This window comes from Patiria miniata, unplaced genomic scaffold, assembly GCF_015706575.1.
Source record: "Patiria miniata isolate m_02_andy unplaced genomic scaffold, ASM1570657v1 HiC_scaffold_22, whole genome shotgun sequence".
Classification (NCBI taxonomy): Eukaryota; Metazoa; Echinodermata; class Asteroidea; order Valvatida; family Asterinidae; genus Patiria; species Patiria miniata.
In genome coordinates, this window is record NW_024037061.1 from 1,975,328 (window position 1) to 1,993,946 (window position 18,619).

At 41.1% G+C, this 18,619-nt stretch overlaps 2 protein-coding genes across 2 annotated transcripts in view; both read left to right on the forward strand.

The window, feature by feature from the left end:
- The first annotated feature begins 5,371 nt into the window (after positions 1 to 5,371).
- LOC119730908 (sulfotransferase 1A1-like) lies at positions 5,372 to 11,249 on the forward strand. The gene is made up of 6 exons (XM_038203973.1): positions 5,372 to 5,638; positions 7,428 to 7,651; positions 8,545 to 8,671; positions 9,130 to 9,227; positions 9,902 to 10,148; positions 10,596 to 11,249. Exons 1-6 carry the CDS (start codon positions 5,485 to 5,487, stop codon positions 10,703 to 10,705), a joined length of 960 nt encoding a protein of 319 aa, XP_038059901.1. The 5' UTR covers positions 5,372 to 5,484; the 3' UTR covers positions 10,706 to 11,249.
- A 4,084-nt stretch (positions 11,250 to 15,333) lies between these two features.
- LOC119730618 (sulfotransferase 1A1-like) overlaps positions 15,334 to 18,619 on the forward strand; it is a 41,033-nt gene continuing 37,747 nt past the window's right edge. The window contains exon 1 of the mRNA XM_038203605.1: positions 15,334 to 15,490. Within this exon, the coding sequence (XP_038059533.1) occupies positions 15,334 to 15,490 (157 nt within the window). The remainder of the gene's footprint in view (positions 15,491 to 18,619) is intronic.

Here is an 18,619-nt window from a genome sequence, read left to right on the forward strand (position 1 = left end):
TCAAAGATTGGACCTTCAGAAGTCTGTTAGCAGGGCCATATAAAATGTGTAGAAAAAGAGCTGGGTACCAGACGTTTCTTTCGACACTGTTGATTGATGCATTACTGAAGGGTTGTTGGACTGGTTGTTTCATGTGACGCCTATTTTCTAGTATTGCATGTTTTCAATACCTTAAGTTTTGGGAATTTCATACACAGTATCGAGAGTCCCAAATTTTCGGACTAAGACCAATCCTAAAAACACGGAGGCCCTCTTTAATGGAGAAAGCAAGATAACTGTCACGTGGCAGTTTCTTTGTAGGCCTATTCATTAATAAGGGAATAAATGTGTGCTCCGGAGGTTTTTATCACTCGTTTAATACCGCTTAGAGTCTGGGTGCTGATAATTACCCGAGCCGGAGGCTAGGGTAATTATCAGCACCCAGACTCTAAGCGGTATTAAACAGAGTGATAAATACCGACCGAGCACATATTTATTCCCATTCATAAATACCTTATCCGTAAAAAAATATCAAATAATTCGTTCAAAAAAACCCGATTTTGTTCAACAAGTTCACTTCATGCTTTTTGAAACATCCCTCTAGCAAAATAATGGAGTGTTCAGCTGGCGAGTAAGATGTAAACAACCCTTTTATGGAGATTGACGCGCGCGTAACATGTTCTGCGCGATGTCACGCAGAACGCACCTGGGGCGTTGCGTTTTGAATTTAGAACTATAAAATTCTGACTCGCTTGTAGTGTTGCGCATGCCTACGTGAGGATTGTGAACGTTCAACCAATGAAACGGTAAGAGGCACTGGATTTTGAGGAGTCCACATTTTATTGTGACACTGGAAAAGTGTTTAAGACCAGCTAGCCATGTCTTTATCATCCGTTTAAGACCGGCCACGTGTCGGGCTCTCGACCAATAGGAATAGCTAAACTGTCTGAGGTATTTATGAATATTATTTTAGGGGCACAGTTAATCGTTTGTCCATTGACGGGGCGTCCTGCGTGTATAGTGATCATGTGACCTATACGCTTGTGACTACAGTCGGGCAGATAACAAAAACAGATCTAGGTAAAATAACAAGCAAGGGCGACCATTTTGAAAATGACCGCCATGCTTGTTATTGTACCAATATTTTGTCACATGACAAATCCGCGATACCTATAGCCATCTTACTTAAGACATACTTTCACTTCGTGCCAATACCATGCTTGTATCATCAAAGGGACAATTCCTGCACCTATCTGCAGTACTACCTCTACTACAAAAAAGTGATTTTAGACTTACCCTATTAACTTGCAGTAAACCGTTTGACCTTTGACACTGGCTGAGACATCCTGCTAGTGCTATGTATCCAGCATGCACTCCTTCCCTTCAATACTTCCGCGTTGAGACGACCTCGGATCCAGTTTTCTAAAATCAAAATGTTCCTCATGTTCAGTTCAAGATTTCACGTTTTCCAGGTCAAACAAGTGCACCACGAACACAGCACGTCTGCGACGCTGTCGCAGGCTATTTCCAGTTAATTAAGATCCCGTCGCCAACAGTCCTCGTAAAAGTTTCTTGAAAAATTGTAAACATTGGGTAGTTCCAAGCATGTGAAGATGAAGAACAATCTACCATGGGTCAAACTTCCTCCATTTTTATCACTCTCGAGCCACGATCATACAGGGAGATATCTCCATCACATGGATTTACATGTCCGTTATATTCAAAGTTCAAAGCAGGAGCAACAACTTCCTTTGGGGAAGCGATCCAACACTCAGTTCCGAATAACATCGGCAGCGCATTACAAAATTGTTGTGCATGAATTTCTTGGTTGCCGAAACTAATGCTGTTTTCCTCCCTCACTATTGAGGGTAGGCTCTCGTATGGGTGGAATTTCAGTGACTGGTCAGACCAGAATATTTGTGAGGTTGTAATTGAATGGATTAACTCAGTCGACCTAATTACCGAAGCAGGGGAATGGAATGTCAATGAATGAATAGTATGTTATTAGTTACTGGTCTGAGAACTTTCAGACACACAATACTTCTTCGCCCGACTCTTTTGTGCTTATTTTGTGGTTGCGTGCCGACTGGAAAACAGCGGTGTGTCGGGGGGGGGGGGGGGGGGGGGGGGGGGTTGGCAACATCCCGAACCCCCCCCCTCATTCAGCCGCTGACCAATGTTATACCGGTACAGTGGTGCCAATGCAGGGTGAGTCAATAAAAAGCGGAACCCGACCCCCCCCCCCCCAAAAAAAAAAATAATATATATTTCATATTTTAAAAAAAATATGTAGCACCAAACATAATAATGACTGAAAAGCCAATTTCAGAAGCTCCTTTTAGATGAAAAAAAAATACTGAAATTGCTCAATCCGTTTAAAGAATGTCACCGTTTAAACGCAATGACCATAAAACCTGTTTCGTCAAAAAAAAACAGTTTAGTGTGTACTCAAACTGTTTTGAACAACAACAAAAAATTACACAGAATACTTGTTTCAACAACTGTCAACAACTGTAATACACAATTTCTTTACCAACAACCCTGGCTAGGCCGACAATATGATTTATAAAATCCACTTTTTTTAGAAGGGCCTTCAAAAGAACTTTGTTGAATATTTTTCACTTAAGAACTGAGGTTTTTATCGCTGGTGATGTTTGAAGACAATTGTGACGATTCTTGAAATCGCATTTTTTTGACGAAAGAGGTTTTAAGGTCATTGTGTTTAAATGGTGATATTCTTTGAACGGATTGAGTAATCTCAGTATTTTTTCATCTAAAACTAGCTTATGAAATTGGCTTTAAAGTCATTATTATGTTTGGTGTTGCTTATATTTTTTAAATATGAAATATATTTTTGGGGGTTTGGGTTCCGCTGATTTTTACTCACCTGTAGTAATACATTACACTATTACATTCCCCAGATTTAGAAATATGCTCCCCCTCTTAAATTGAATAACACCACTACCAGAATACTCAGAGACAGTTCCACGTCTACGTTAGTTGTACCCAAGTGCAAGACTGATAGATACATGAAGTCTACAATTCCTGTCTTAGCTAAACTTTTGTAATTCTTAATTGTTTACAATGTAGGTGTAAGTGAGTACTTCTTATTAGACCATCTTCCCTGAATGATCTGTCTTCAATTTTGAATTTTTAAAAAAGTTTATAAATCAGTTTTTTTTAATATTGTGCTGTTTTGTGCTGTATATACATGATCCTATACTTTGTTGTAATTTTATGCTTCTACTCCTTTTAACTGCTATTTAACCATTTTTAATTCCTGTAAAGTGTAAACGTGGTTATATCAGCGACTCTTTTGTGGCTGCCTACCTCGTGTTTTTATATGAATAACCAGAATAATGAAAAAAAAAGTAATAATTGTAACGCGAAAGGTCAATGTATTCTCAAATTGACTTAGAATGCGGGAGAAAGCATCGTGGATCAATTCAAGATTACGGGAGTGAAAAGGACACCTGCGAGAGCATATGGGCCTAGATGGTTACTGAGTTTGAATTAGCTATCGGTGTGGCAGCATGGTATGATCTTAAAAGCGCTTAGTATGTATCATAAGTTTTATTCAGAGAAAAATGGTCTCGTTGTGCACTTTGATTGTTTCACATTGTTTGCATTTGTTCAATGTATACGTTTACAATTCCCTTGTATGCTCTCTCTTTTAGGAATTGTGGGCGACTGGAAGACGATGTTCACCGTAGCACAGAACGAGGAACTCGACGCCCTCTATCGGGAGAAAATGGCAGGGTCTGGGCTGACGATCCAATCTGAATGAAATATGCAGACTGAGGAAGAACTGATCGGCTCATTGCACTCGCCGCTCTGTCTAATGTGCACATATGTTTTTTTAATAGAATAGCGTTGTTTCGAGCAAATTACTTAACTGCATTTCGATTTCAATGATTAATCATACGTCGGGGCACAAGGGGATGAAAGAAGTGTAGACTGCGTATTTGACCTCGATTTTTGTGGAGGATCATGATCCTCGATCCTCATCAGGGATCATATCGGTGACCCCGACGAGGATCACGGGAAGGGATGTGGTTATGGAGAGGTGACGTCACGGGTCGATAGACCAATCGATAAATAGGCCTGATTGATGATTACAGCTTTCGAAGCTAATACTACAACAAAACCATAATAACATGGTATGCGGAGGATAGCTTAACGTGACAAAACATACGAACGTAAGTGTTGTTGTTTTCGTGACTTGAGCCATCAATGTAGTCCGAAAGGCTTATTTAACCCAATTTGTGGATGAAGGCGAATAACTTTAAATAAAATTGTTCAACAATCCTAAATCGAGGATATTTTCGTGTTTTGTTTTGTTTTGTGTTGTTTGTTCATAGTTTATAAACCAGACTCCAGATTCTCTAGCTGTGCACGCCTTCTCTCGACTCCCCCCCCCCCCCCCCCCCCCCCCCCGCTTCCTAAAAAGCTAGGTCCGTCCCTGGGCATGAACACTCTAGGGATGGGCATGCACTGTGTACACAGTACGGAATCTAAGAAAGTTACTTTTATGGGCTAAAAAAATACAATACATTCTAATTTCTAAGATTGTAGTAGCAATCAATATATCCAAAATATCAATGATAAACTTTTCACTGTTTTTTTTATAATAATAAATTAATAATCAAAATGGCGTCATATAGCCGCCCTCTTTAGCAAGAAAATGTTACAGAGTTCGAAACTTAGATGTTGTTGGGCGATAGTTGCCACTAAAATGTAGCAGTAGTATTTATCCCCACAACAAGGAAACAAAGTCTATATTCCTGCCCTACTCCAGCAAACATCGTCTAATTTTAGTGAGAATTTTCGATGGTGGGTCAGGTTTGCTTGCACGAGAAGGTACAGCATGGAATTATCAGTTTGCCGAAAGAAGGCCGATATTGCGTCTCAAAGTCCAGCCACTGTACGAACACACGGGCTCACGAAAACCTGGTAAGCTTAAAGCTAGGGTAGATCATTTGTCACTCATTTTGTGCATTTATTTTTCGTTTGAAGCAACAAAAGTGCTTACAATCTAAAGACGGGTGCTTAACAATTAACCTGATGAAGTTTTAGCTCTGTGTATGCTGTAGATTCTGAGAAAACAATATTCTAAGATCTCAGCTGCAAGTCAAAAGTTGCAGTGTCATGTTTTGAATCGCGCCCGAAATCAGCGTAAGGCCGAATGTCAATACCCTCTTCGACAGTGGGTATTGAATTAAACGTCCACCCTCATTGGTACCTACGTGTGACTAGACTTCATCTCAGGTCGCGAATGAGGTCACGGTGAATGGGCAGACGTGTGCGCGGACAAAATCTACCCAACAACCGACTTGATATTGTCTATTGTGGACCTGCCCTTGACACGTATACGCAGCGCTGTTGTTTATGCTACATTATGCGCAACCTGTGCCACAGTCATAATAACGCAGGAGAAGCGAGGTGTAAACGGTACTTTGTCTGATCCAAATTCTAAACGGCAGATATACATCAAAGACTTTCAGAATGGCAAACCAGAACGGACAGGGAAAACCTCCTGGCCTCGTGAAGCTGTACGGGGTGACTTGGCCGGGGATGGTAACGAAAGAGGCCTTGGATGCGCTGAAAGCCTACGATGTATGGGAGGATGATGTGTGGGTGGTGACGTATCCCAAATCAGGTAGGCCTATGAGTGACAATACCGTATCATCGTTCTCTCATCAGGTTCTGTTACCGGCCCAAACTCGCCTGGCAAGCTGTACGTGGACCGGGCCTTTTCCAGCTGTACACCGCGTCTCTGGAACTCCTTGCCAGACGACTTAAGGGACACAACTGATCTGTCATCATTCAACAGCCATCTTAAGACTCTTCTTTTCAATCTTTCATTTGATCCACAGTGATTTGCTATTGACCGGTGCCTTTGAATGGTCCTCCAGATACTGAGTGCCTAATATTCATTCTCTGTCATTACTATACTTATAATTAGAAGGAAAAAACCTTTAAAATGTTGAGGTTTATAATCGTGAAAATGAAAGATGCCAACAATGCTTTCTTAAAAATATTTTTAGTCCATGATTTTGTGTTATTATTTCTTTAAAATATGTAGTAGACATATCAAAGATTATACAAATATAAATAAATCTGAAAATCGAAAAACAATCTCCCCATTCATTTTTTTTTTCACTATGGTCCGTGTCTAGCTTCGTGTCATTCTGCCAGAACGCCTCACTTTTTCGTTTTTATTGTGGACATTAATTCAAAAAGATCTGGAGCCCAAACTGAAAAGAAGCCGAGATTTTGAAACTCCTTGTAATAATTGCATCATTTTTTTTCAGGAAAAAAATCAAAAGGGAAGCCTTATTGTTGCATCACTCTCCTCTCGGTGCAATGCAGCCACTATCGCGATTTAACGATACCAAAAGTATTTGTTCAGCATGACTAGGCAATTTGAGTGCTAAAAATAACTTTCATGAATGATTGGCCAAAGGTGGTTTCTGTATGACTTGCAAAAAACCTTTCATTGTATTCAACAACCACAAGGTTGTGGCAAGGTTACAGATGATTGCTTGAATATCGTGAAAAGCTGATCAGATCTTCAATTCTTTCTTTTCTTTGCTACACTGCCGAGTGCCGACGACGCAGAACGTAAAATTGGAAAAGCAAATTGTATGCAATCAGCAAAATCATGGAGGGCCTGGGACTACATTAAATTAACACTTCGCGGGCCAATTTTTGTTGGCAGTATGATATCAGACGCCTGCTGGGAATCAATCCATGACACAATGTAATTTGAGCTACCCGGCCCTCAAAGTCCACCATTCACCCCAGATTAACCCCTGGTATCCCTCAGGCCCTAAACAGTCAATAAAACAAGACACTAACCTCCTCAAGCGAGAGTTTGGTGATGTTCAAACAAACTTGTAAAACTTTGAAGTGTACTTCAGTTTTATTGTGATGTCTGTATACTTTTTGACTGCATCATGTGTAAGCCCTTTTTAAAACCTAATTAACATACGACTTTACTTTAAATAAGTGAAAAATTAACATTCGTTGTGAGGCGCATGCGCAGTTGAAAACCAAACCAACTTAGTTAATACTGACAGCGATTTATAAAGTTGAGATGGAAATGCAAAAGTAGTCATTGTAACTTTGTAACGATGATATTTCCAGCGATTCCCAATACAGAAAATTGCTGCCGTTGGTGGCGCAAATCAGGCTTTTCTCGCAGTGCATCATGGGGAAAAAGTCGATTTTATTCATAGACCGCTTGCACTAGCTGGTGTCCTGTCACGGAGGTCGGTTTTTTGTTTGGTTATTTAAATTCATTGACAATTAAACTAAGTATCTATACTCATCACAAAAGAACAAAGACCCACCGTCATAATGTGACGTCATATTCAGATCTTTTCATTCGCAGTAGGGGTCAGGTCTTAGTGATCTAATTAGTGACCTTGTAATTTTTGATTTAGGTACGCACTGGGCGGTGGAGATAGTGAATCTCATCCTCGTGGACGGTCACGAAGATAAAATCAACCGGGCCCAGCAGTCCCACCCAGTGGAGTTCCACATAAAACGACCGAACGCACCCCCACCACAATATGAGGCGATGAAGGACTGGAAGGCTCCGCGGGTCGTCATGACGCACTTGACGGAGGAGCTCATGCCGAGCCAGATATACCAAGGAAAGGGCAAGGTAACAACACCGACAAACAAATTGTTGATAATCTAAAGACATTTTCAAATCAATGGATCGGTCAAATTAGGCCCCGCCCACTGCGCGCGTGGGTAGTACAAGTGCGCGCCTCTCCAATGCAACACACACATAGTTATTCTTCTGATATCTATGACAACACACCGCGCGTTCAAGACGCTCGCATCATGTTATGCACGCACATAGGACATAAATCACGACTGTGATCCGTCAAAATCAGTCAATTCCTTGTCATTATTAACCCTTCAAGCCTATGCAATTTGTAGTGTGGTTTGAACATTTTTTACACACGTCGTCACGCCCCCACACGGAACCTAAAAAACAAATCTCTATTACATAGCTTTTGGCCTGTCTTCCAGGCTCAGAAACATTGTTGATAAAAGCATACGTGCTTCGGCAGTGGCGTAGCTAGAATTTTTTTCACTGGGGGCCCAGGGGGCACCAGTATGTTATGAGGGGGCACCAAGGGCGGACCCAACTACAACATTTCCCCCAAATTTCCAGGCCATAGTACTGCAAATTTGCAAAGGAAGGGGGGGGGGGCAGGCGGGGGAGGGGCTGGACCTATATGACGCTAGAGGGCAATCTTTTTGCTTACCAATTCACCCACAAAGTCGTACGGTTGAGGAAGTCAAAATAATCATCTCAAAAAAGTATTTTCAAAAGACACTTCCTCGGCAAGCGGCAAATTTCAGATTTTTGGTGGGGGAGGCTGCACCTGGGGGCACCGTACCTGGGGGCACTGGGAATTTGTGGGGGGCACGTGCCCCCCACCCACCCAGCCCCCCCCCCCCCTCTCTCTCTCCCCTCACCCACCGTGCTTCAGTAGATTGTGGATAATAATAATTATTATTGTATTGTCTCCGTAATTGAAGGTTGTGTATGTCATCAGAAATCCCAAGGATACCACTGTGTCAAATTGGAACTTTGTCGGCAAGATGAAGTTTGACCCCAAATTTGAGAAATGGGACGACTTCGTCAGAGAGTCCTTTTCTGAAGACAGTAAGTTTTTGAGCTTAGATTTGAAAAGACAAAACCATTCAAAACGGAGGAACTTTTAAACCAACTATTATTCATTGAGTTTGGACATCAATGTCAGTTTATCTCAATTATATTAAATATTACAGGGGACGCAAAAGTAATGCACTTTTTACCGGTTGAAAATAACGACGAAGAAAACCGACACAATTTTACGATTCAGGCTTCAATTTCATCAGAACAACAGGGGGGGGGGGTGTAGAATTTTAGCAAAGAGAATTACACATTCCGTTTAAAAATGCGTTTACAAAATAAACCTGGCTAAGGATTGCCAACAAAAAATACCGAAGTAGGCCTGTATCAATATTTGCTAGCCCTTAATAACATGAACAAAATACATTGTACTGCTGTAAAAGTGTAGGGAAAACTTCAAGCACAAGTGAGGTAATTTTTCTCACACTTCTTTTTCTGTCCATTTCAAGTGATGTATGGAACATGGTTCGCTTACGTGTTGAACTTCTGGAAGAAGCATCGTCACGACAAAAACTTCCTGTTCCTGAAATATGAGGACATGAAAACAGTAAGTCGTGATTCCAGTTTCATTATTTCCTTTTCTTTCTTAATCTTCACAATACACCGATCCGTTAGCCACGCCCACTGAGCACGTGGCCAAACAAAACGTGTGCTTCCCTAATGCCACATCGCATGTTCCAGCTGCGCGCGTCATGCGCGCGTGCACGCATGACGGGCTTTCGGGCACGCAGGTTGGACCTCAATCACGGCTGTGATTGGTCAAATTACCATATTGGGCGGGGCTTATTAATGGATCGGCCTATTGTGATTGTATACTTGACAATCTGAACCTCTGTACCTCCAAAACGTCGACTTTCCCCTGTTTTTTTTTCAGAACCACATAAACTCACAAATCAGATTTGTTGTCACATTGTGCATGTAACCGCAAACTCAATCTTATTACTAAGGAATTGTGAAAAACATTGTACATATAAATGTGAAGGAAAAAATATACAATTTTCCCAATATTTGTCTTTCAAAACTATGTTTTCCACTCATTTATTTTACCCCACGCGGAAAAAAGGAACAAAAGGTTATCTTTGGTAGATTTTCATTTAACATGGAAGGTAGCTTGCAAAAAAGAATATCGACTTTGCCGCAGCCAAAAAGTACGGACATGTGAACTTTTAAATACGTGTAATTATTTTTGTATTTTTTGTATTTATTTATAACTTTTTAAAGGACCCCAAGGGAGCGGTCATACAGATTTCAGATTTCCTTGGAAAAAATCTCTCCGAGGAGGCAATTGAACGGGTGGTTGAGTTTAGCAGCTTGAATAGCATGAAGGCCCGCTTCAGTCAAGCTAAGCCAGCAAAAGAGGCGCCACCACAATCGCCACCAGCCGACAAAGCGAGTGCGCCCTCTAGCGACGAGGCGAAGGCAGGTCCAAGTAAGACGAAGTTTGGGGCGCCCTCTATAATCCGGAAAGGTGAGTTTCCTTCCGGTGTTTTGTAGAGGGAGAGCGGCCAGGAAACTTGGGCAATAATGCACATGTACAGCTTAACAGTGGCAAGTTTTAACCACAGAAATTAAGGACGTCCGTATTGATACAAGTGGTGTTGTCGCGTTTTTGGTATGGATTGGGGTTCGAGTCCCGACATGTGGGGTTGCAGTTCATGTGTCCTTGGGCAAGGCACTTTATAACGAATTGTTTCTCAACACCAAGGAGTGAAATGGGTACCTGTGAGAGCAGAGGTGGTTACTGCGTTTGAATAAGCCATGTACCGGTGTGGCAGCATGGTATGATCTCAAAAGAGCTTTATATTATAAGTATCATCCAGAGAAAAATGGTCTCGTTGTGCACTTTGATTGTTTCACATTGTTCGCATTTGTTCAATGTATACGTTTGCTATTCCCTTGTATGCTCTCCTTTTAGGAATTGTGGGCGACTGGAAGACGGTGTTCACCGTAGCACAGAACGAGGAACTCGACGCCCTCTATCGAGAGAAAATGGCAGGGTCTGGGCTGACGATTCAATTTGAATGAAATATGCAGACTGAGGAAGAACCCATTGGCTCACTGCCTCGCCGCTCTGTCTAATTTGTTTGTTTTTTCCTTCTTCATAGAAAAGCGTTGTTTTGGGCAAGTTACTTAATTTTTCGAGCATGTTACTTAATTGATTTCAGTTGAATTTTTATTTGAATGATTAATCATAAGCCAGGTCACAAAGGGATGAAAAAAGGAAAACAACTTTCTAACTTTGTGAGTTTAGACCAGATGTTCTGTGTTTGACACTTGATAGAGTTGTGAATATTTACTTAAGACTACTAGTAATGACTAATGGTGACTAGGCTCTGGCGCATGCGCTTATGGATTCTGTCTGAAATAAATAAATAAATAGATCCCAACTCTTGTCCTTATCAGCGTCATCGTAAGCTTGTTTTAACATAGTTAGCTAGAGCTTTGCCAATTTGTACGGCTAAAAAAAAGGATCAGCGTTTTCTTGAAGGCATGATTTTAATTTGCAAATTGTAAAGGTAATTCGGTGCAATGAAGTTTTACTTTCCACGAAAGGCGTTTGGTTTAAAGACGACAATTTATAGAGTGTTGCCGCTGGTTTTACATTCAGAAGATTTATTTTTTCATTACGTAAGTTGGCGTTTTGAGAAACAGTGGTTAGAAATGTCAAACACCAAGAATTGCATTGTGGCCACTGTTATGATGTTGACGTATACATGACGAATAAGTATGTGATCAGTCTTTGATTGTAAAGTAATCATTTAAATTAGTATTTTATTTGTATCATTTATTTTACTTTTTTTTTCCATTTGTCACTCTCTGCCAAAGTAAGGCATTTTTATAAAATGTCATATTTGACCGTATTTTTTAATAAAAATAAAATAATCAATGATGTAAAATATTATATGAGAGAGAGGTTCATTGTCACTTATCAATTCCGTATATCATTACAATTATGAAATGTGAAGCGCTTCAACCACTCGCCTCGGCCATGGACCAGCCTGTTGAAGTCACGGAGAAGTTCAAATATCTCGGCTGCGACATCAGCTCCTCGGGCTGCTCATCGCCCGACATCCTCCGACGAATAGGCTTCACTTCATCAACCTTTGGCCAACTGGACCGGGTGTGGTGGAACAAACGCCTTAACTTTCAACCAAGCTGAGGATATATACGACTTGTGTCCTCCCAGTACTACTATATGGGTCGGAGACGTGGAAGCTCCTAACCGAGGACAGGGGTAGGCTTCAAGCCTTCAATATGAGGTACCAGCGGCGCAGCCTCGGTGTCCGGTGGTCCGACTTTGTCACCAACACCACTGTCTCGAGGATATCCGTGCAACCATCTTCATTCCATTTTCGGAGGCTTCATTCTCTTTTCGGCCACGTCCGACGGTTACCAGATGGCACGCCATCCCATGCCGCCCTTATTAAGTCGACGGACAAGGGAGACTCCACCCTGACACTGCCTGGGGGAGACCCAGGGGCCGCCCCCGCGAAACAGGGGTGCGCCAGCTAGAAGTTGACCACAAGACACGAGCACAACAGCTGTGGCAGTCTGCATCCGATCGCTTGGACTGGGAGGCTCAACGTCCCCCATGATGGATTAGGAGAATGATGATGATGATGAAAATGATGAAGTGCTCCGACCCGTACAGCTGAAAATATGGCGATGTAACATAAAAAAAAAATATCCCCCTGCAGCCATTATGGTCAGTGTTTTCCATATTCCCTCTTAAAAAATATCCTCCTAGCCATGATGGTTTAGTGTTCTCCATATCTCTACAAAATATCCTCCTTCATCGATGGTTAACGTCCTCCATATTTCCTCTAAGAAATTTCATCCTACAACGATGATTAGTGTTTCTCTATAATTGATTCGCTTTAAAAAAAAATCCTCCATACTCCTCCCCCCCCAAAAAAAAAACCCAATACAAATCATAACACTCCTATACAGCAATGGCTAATATTCCCTTTCAAAAAAATCCGCCTACAACGATAGTTATTGTTCTCCATATTCCACCCATAAAACTTCCCCGAGCGAATATGGTTAGTATACCTCGAGATGCAAGTACATCAGAGAGCTGTCTTTCCTCACGTTCATGACACCGCACGATGTCTCCTCGGCCAGGCCACCTTGTCTCCGATAGCAAGACTCTGTCGTTAACGCAGAAAGCTATTGTCCTCATCCTGAAAGCTAGTTGAATGAAAAATTGTAATATTAAAAAAAAACTTTAAAAAAAGCCTAAAAATGTACTCAAAGATGCAGATCTGTTAATAGGCTCAGATTTGTACGCGAGCCAAATCACAATTTGTATGCCCTCAAATTCTAAGAAAAGTTGCCGATTGTCAGCTTGTTGGCATATTCATCCGCTATTTAACAAGCTATAGTTTGTCAAAATCCATCCATGTTAAGGTACCTTAAGACCGCGACACATGAGAGCCATGTCGGCTGGCGCTGACAGCCCTTGCTATGGGACTTACTGCACAAAAACGAAACTGGGGGCATCATGTACCTACGTCTGAGGCTTACTCCAAAAGTTTCATATCTGCAGCCTTGCCGATTGTCAGTTTGTTGGCCTATTTATCCGCTATCAAACAAGCTATAGTTTGTCAAAATCCATCCATGTTAAGGTACCTTTAGACCGCGACACATGAGAGCCATGTCGGCTGGCGCTGACAGCCCTTGCTATGGGACTTACTAAACAAAAACGAAACTGGGGGCATCATGTACCTACGTCTGGGGTCACTCCAAAAGTTTCAAGTCTGAAGCCTTGCCGATTTGTCAGCTTGTTGGCCTATTCATTCGCTATCCAACAAGCTATAGCTTGTCAAATCCATCCATGTTAAGGTACATTTAGACCGCGACACATGAGAGCCATGTCGGCTGGCGCTGACAGCCCTTGCTATGGGACTTACTGCACAAAAACGAAACTGGGGGCATCATGTACCTACGTCTGGGGCTCACTCCAAAAGTTTCAAGTCTGAAGCCTTAATATTTTGAGGGCCGTGCACTCGAGGATATGTAAACAAGAAGAGTGGAAGACGTGCAGAGGACTGCAAACCCGTATTTCTATGAAATTTTGATGAAATTTGGCCCATAAATGGCTCCATTTTGCAATGGAGCGTAGGCGCCCATTTTCAAAATGGCGATGGGCTTTAGGACTGCTTTTAGGGGTGATCATCTTTGGATGGAATTTTTTACCAAAAGTCATTAGTTAACCCCCACAAAATGAACACAAAATAAAAGATGATGAAATAAGCTTTAATTTGATGGGTGTCTCAAACACCTTGGAGAGTTATGAGTATTCTAAATAATTTTTGGAAGTATACGCGTAATTACCATTGCGGTCTATGGGAGTCGATTTGCAGGTCTGCACCCTTAACTTACCCGTTATCTATAACCAGTTTTGCATTTTACAAACACCCTTTGTTGGGGCAATAGCTAGGTGCCATTGAAAGTGGCGCTATTATTTATATCCAGTATAATAAGGGAACAAAGTCTATACTCGGGCCCTATCTATAACAACCAGCAAATATCGCTTAACCTAATAATCTCAGTGTGTAAATCAGTTTGATAAACAAATTTTCTAAGGCGATCGAGTTTACGCAAGAATACAGTATTATCGGTTTGCCGAAAGTACTTGGCGTTTCAAAGTCCAGTCGCTAACGGAACAGGATGGACGGGCTCACGAAAACTCGGTAAGCTGAAGCCTATACAATGTATAAGAAGTCAGATTCGCTGATTTTCATGTCAAGCATAGATTGTTTGCTTTCGAGCCATATCGGAGGTGTGTGCATTTGTCCGTCAATAAGTAGAGCCATGGGGTTTCCATTGCTCATTAATTAACATAATAAAACACATATCGAAGATGGTTGATGAATGCAATCAATCTATTACTGATAAAAAGAGCGAGTGAAATTTACCGTGTTAAAATCTTGGTTATGGGGGTGACGCTTTGGAACTTCTTCGTTAATTTTACGGATATTGTTTTGTACCAGTGTTATTAACGCTTCATACATGCCCTTGCAGCACCAGTTGGTTTCACTCCGCATTTCGATTGAATGATACACGGTTAGTAATGCATACACACAATTTAAACCCTGTACATGTTATTCGTTTTCTACAGTCTAACTTTTCTAGGGGGTGGAATTTTTTTATTGATTTCTGAGCAGGTTTTTGGTACGGAAAAAGGGAGGGCGCTCAAGAGAAACTCAAAATAAAATTTCGTTGGCCAAAAAAAATTTCGCGGATGGGCAGACACTTTTAACCGATTGGTGTGGCATGCAAATTGCCACGTACGAAATGTCAATAATACCCTATGTCAATACCCTCTCCGATAATGGGTATTATACTTTGACCACACTGGGCACCTATAGACTGTACCTCAAGTCGCAAATGAGACCGTGGTGATGGGCAAACTTGTGCGGCGGTGACAAACTAACAAAATCTACCCAACCGTAACGACTTGAAATCAGGTCTATTGTGTGACCTGCTCTCGAGCCGTATATACGCAATGGTGTTATTTACATTGCAAACGGGGGTACATGTATTAGGTTCAATCGATCTATCATACAAACGCAGGAAAATTGAAGAGTGGACGGTACTTTTTTTCCTTATCCACATTCTAAAAGGCAGATAAATTGAAGACTTTCAGAATGGCGAACCAGAGTGGAGAAGCAAAACCGCCAATTGGCATCGTGGAGCTGCATGGCGTGACTTGGCCGCGGTTTGTTACGAAGGATTCTCTGGACACGCTAAAAGCCTACGATGTATGGGAGGATGATGTGTGGGTGGTGACGTATCCAAAAGCAGGTAAGCGTATTAGGAAACTGTATTATCAATTGCTAGAAGAAAAGAAGAAGAAAAGAAGAAAAACTAGAGGTGCGGTATTTCTGTTAGAAACCGAAGACCTGGATTGTTTCGTTGAGCTGGTTCCAAAGTCCCCATGACATCGTTTGTATTCCAGCAAAACTAAAACTAAATTTGAAAGCAATAATGATGAGATCATAACAAATAACTGGTGAGTCATGTTAAGACAGTGTTATGTATTAGAGCTTGGAGGCTCTTAATGTTGATGTGTGCTTCTCAAACATCGACTTCGTTCAGACTTCGGCTTTGAGATTCCAACACTCTAGCTGTTCCTTGCTCTATTGTTTCAGCATGGAGTGTTTTATAGATCCATGGTTTCAGGTACATTACGCTTTATCCTATAATAAGTTAGAGTATTTTCATTTTGTTGTGGACATGGAAGATCTGAAGCCAGAGTTGAGGCCGAAGCTGGTGAAGAAACTGAGATTTGGAAACACCCGTTTAATAATTGCAACATTTGTTTGTTCTTTGTAAAACAAAATGAAAAGGTATGTCTTATTATTGCAATCTCCCCGCAACGCCCTGCAGGTGCACCTGATCCAAACACTCACCGTCGTTAATAAACGAGTCTTTTTTCACGTCACAAAATCATATTATGGTAGCACGGTGCTCTAATTGCCACTCCATAATAAGCGAGGATGTAGTGGCAATATTAGTCGCTTGTGCCCACCAGATAGTCACATGTACCTGTATATACTGTTCGTGCTTGTTACGTAATACATTCGGGGTGTATACCTGCACATGCGTAATGTGGCATCAGTGTTGACATAAAAACCATGCTTATTAACGACAGTGGCAGAGTGCACGATGCAACGACTTTATGTCCGTACCGCATATGGCATGACTAGGCATTTTGAGAGCTAACGTTAACTTTCTTTGTTGGTTGGCGAAAGGTTTTGTTGGATGACGAACAAAAAACTTTCATCGTATTCAACAACCACAATGTTGATGCAAGGTTTCATTTGTTCCCTGAATACGTGAAAGGCTAGCTGATCTTTGAAATATTTACTTTCCCAAAAGTTGATCTGCTCATGGACGGATCTATTCCTGCCTACATGCTCTGCTGACAACGACGGAATACGCGGGGGGAAAAAACGAATTATTCATTAAAAAATTATGGAGGACAACATTGAATGAAGACAAATGTTTGTAATAACGAAATAAAAAAAAAAGACAATATAAACACTCTGAACTGTACCTCTGTTTTACACATTGCGATGCCCATTTACTTTATAGCTGCAGAATGTGTGGGCCTTTATTCAAGTGCAGTGTTAATTAACATTAATTATCATGCTGTGTGGCGCATGCGCAGTTGAAGACCAAACTTGCTCACGGACAAAATAAAACAGTTGCAAGATTGCAATGGTAATGAAGGATGGCATTTCGAGATATTCCCAATGTAGAAAATTTTTGCCGTTTTGGGCGCAAAATCATACCGTTCGTGCTGCTTCATGGGGAAAAGAATCGGTTTTTTTTTATATAAACTACTTACTCTATACTCAATGGCAATTTACGCACAGAAACAAACTCGGCCAAAATATTCTTGCTTATGTCCGGTTTCTCCACGACTATTGGGTCTACGGACTTCAAACTTATTGGACGTTGTAGCCAGACTAACTAGCTCTCCATACATGTCCAAAAAATCAGGAATTTTTTATAACAAGATACCTTCAAGACGAGATATAGCAAGTAAACACAAAACGGAGTGAAGCCCGCTGACAGCCTACTCTATGGCAATTTACACACAGAAACAAACTCTGGCAAAATGTTCTTGCTTATGTCACATTTTCTCCACGAGTATTGGGTCTACGGACTTCAAACTTGTTGGACATTGTAGCCACACTAACTAGCTCTGCATACATGTCAAAAAAATTAGGAATTTTTTATAACAAGATACCTTCAAGACGAGATATAGCAAGTAAACACAAAACGGAGTGAAGCCCTCTGACAGCCTACTCTATGGCAATTTACACAGAGAAACAAACTCGGGCAAAATATTCTTGCTTATGTCACATTTTCTCAAAGAGTATTGGGTCTACGGACTTCAAACTTATTGGATGTTGTAGCCTGACTAACTAGCTCTCCATACATATCAAAAAAAATCAAAAATTTTTCATATCAAGGTACCGTCAAGACGAGATATATCAGGTAAACACACCACAGAGTGAAGCCCGCTGACAGACTACTCTATATGGCAATTTCCGCACAGAAACAAACTTGGGCAAAATATTCTTGCTTATGTCCCATTTTCTCCACAAGTGTTGGGTCTACGGACTTTAAACTTATTGGACGTTGTAGCCACACTAACTAGCTCTCCATACATGTCAAAAAAATCAAGAATTTTTCATACCAAGATACAGTCAAGACGTGATATATCAAGTAAACACAACACGGAGTGAATCCAGCTGACAGCCTACTCTATGGCAATTTACACACAGAAACAAACTCGGCCAAAATATTCTTGCTTATGTCCCATTTTCTCCACGAGTATTAGGTCTACAGACTTCAAACTTGTTGGACATTGTAGCCTAACTAACTAGCTCTCCATACATGTCAAAAAAATTAGGAATTTTTCATAACAAGATACCCTCAAGACGAGATATAGCAAGTAAACACACCACGGAGTCAAGCCCGCTGACACCCTACTCTATGACAATTTACGCACAGCAACAAACTCGGGCAAAATTTTCTTCCTTATGTCACATTTTCTCCACGAGTATTGGGTCTACAGACTTCAAACTTATTGGACGTTGTAGCCAAACTATCTAGCTCTCTCTGAATATGTCAAAAAAATTAGCAATTTGTTATAACAAGATACAGTCAAGACGAGATATAGCAAGTAAACACACCACGGAGTAAAGCCCGCTGACAGCCTACTTTATGGCAATTTACGCACAGAAACAAACTCGGGCAAAATGTTCTTGCTTATGTCACATTTTCTCCACGAGAGTTGGATCTACAGACTTTAAACTTATTGGACGTTGTAGCCAGACTAACTAGCTCTCCATACATGTCAAAAATGAAGAATTTTTCATATCAAGATACCGTCAAGACGAGATATATCAAATAAAC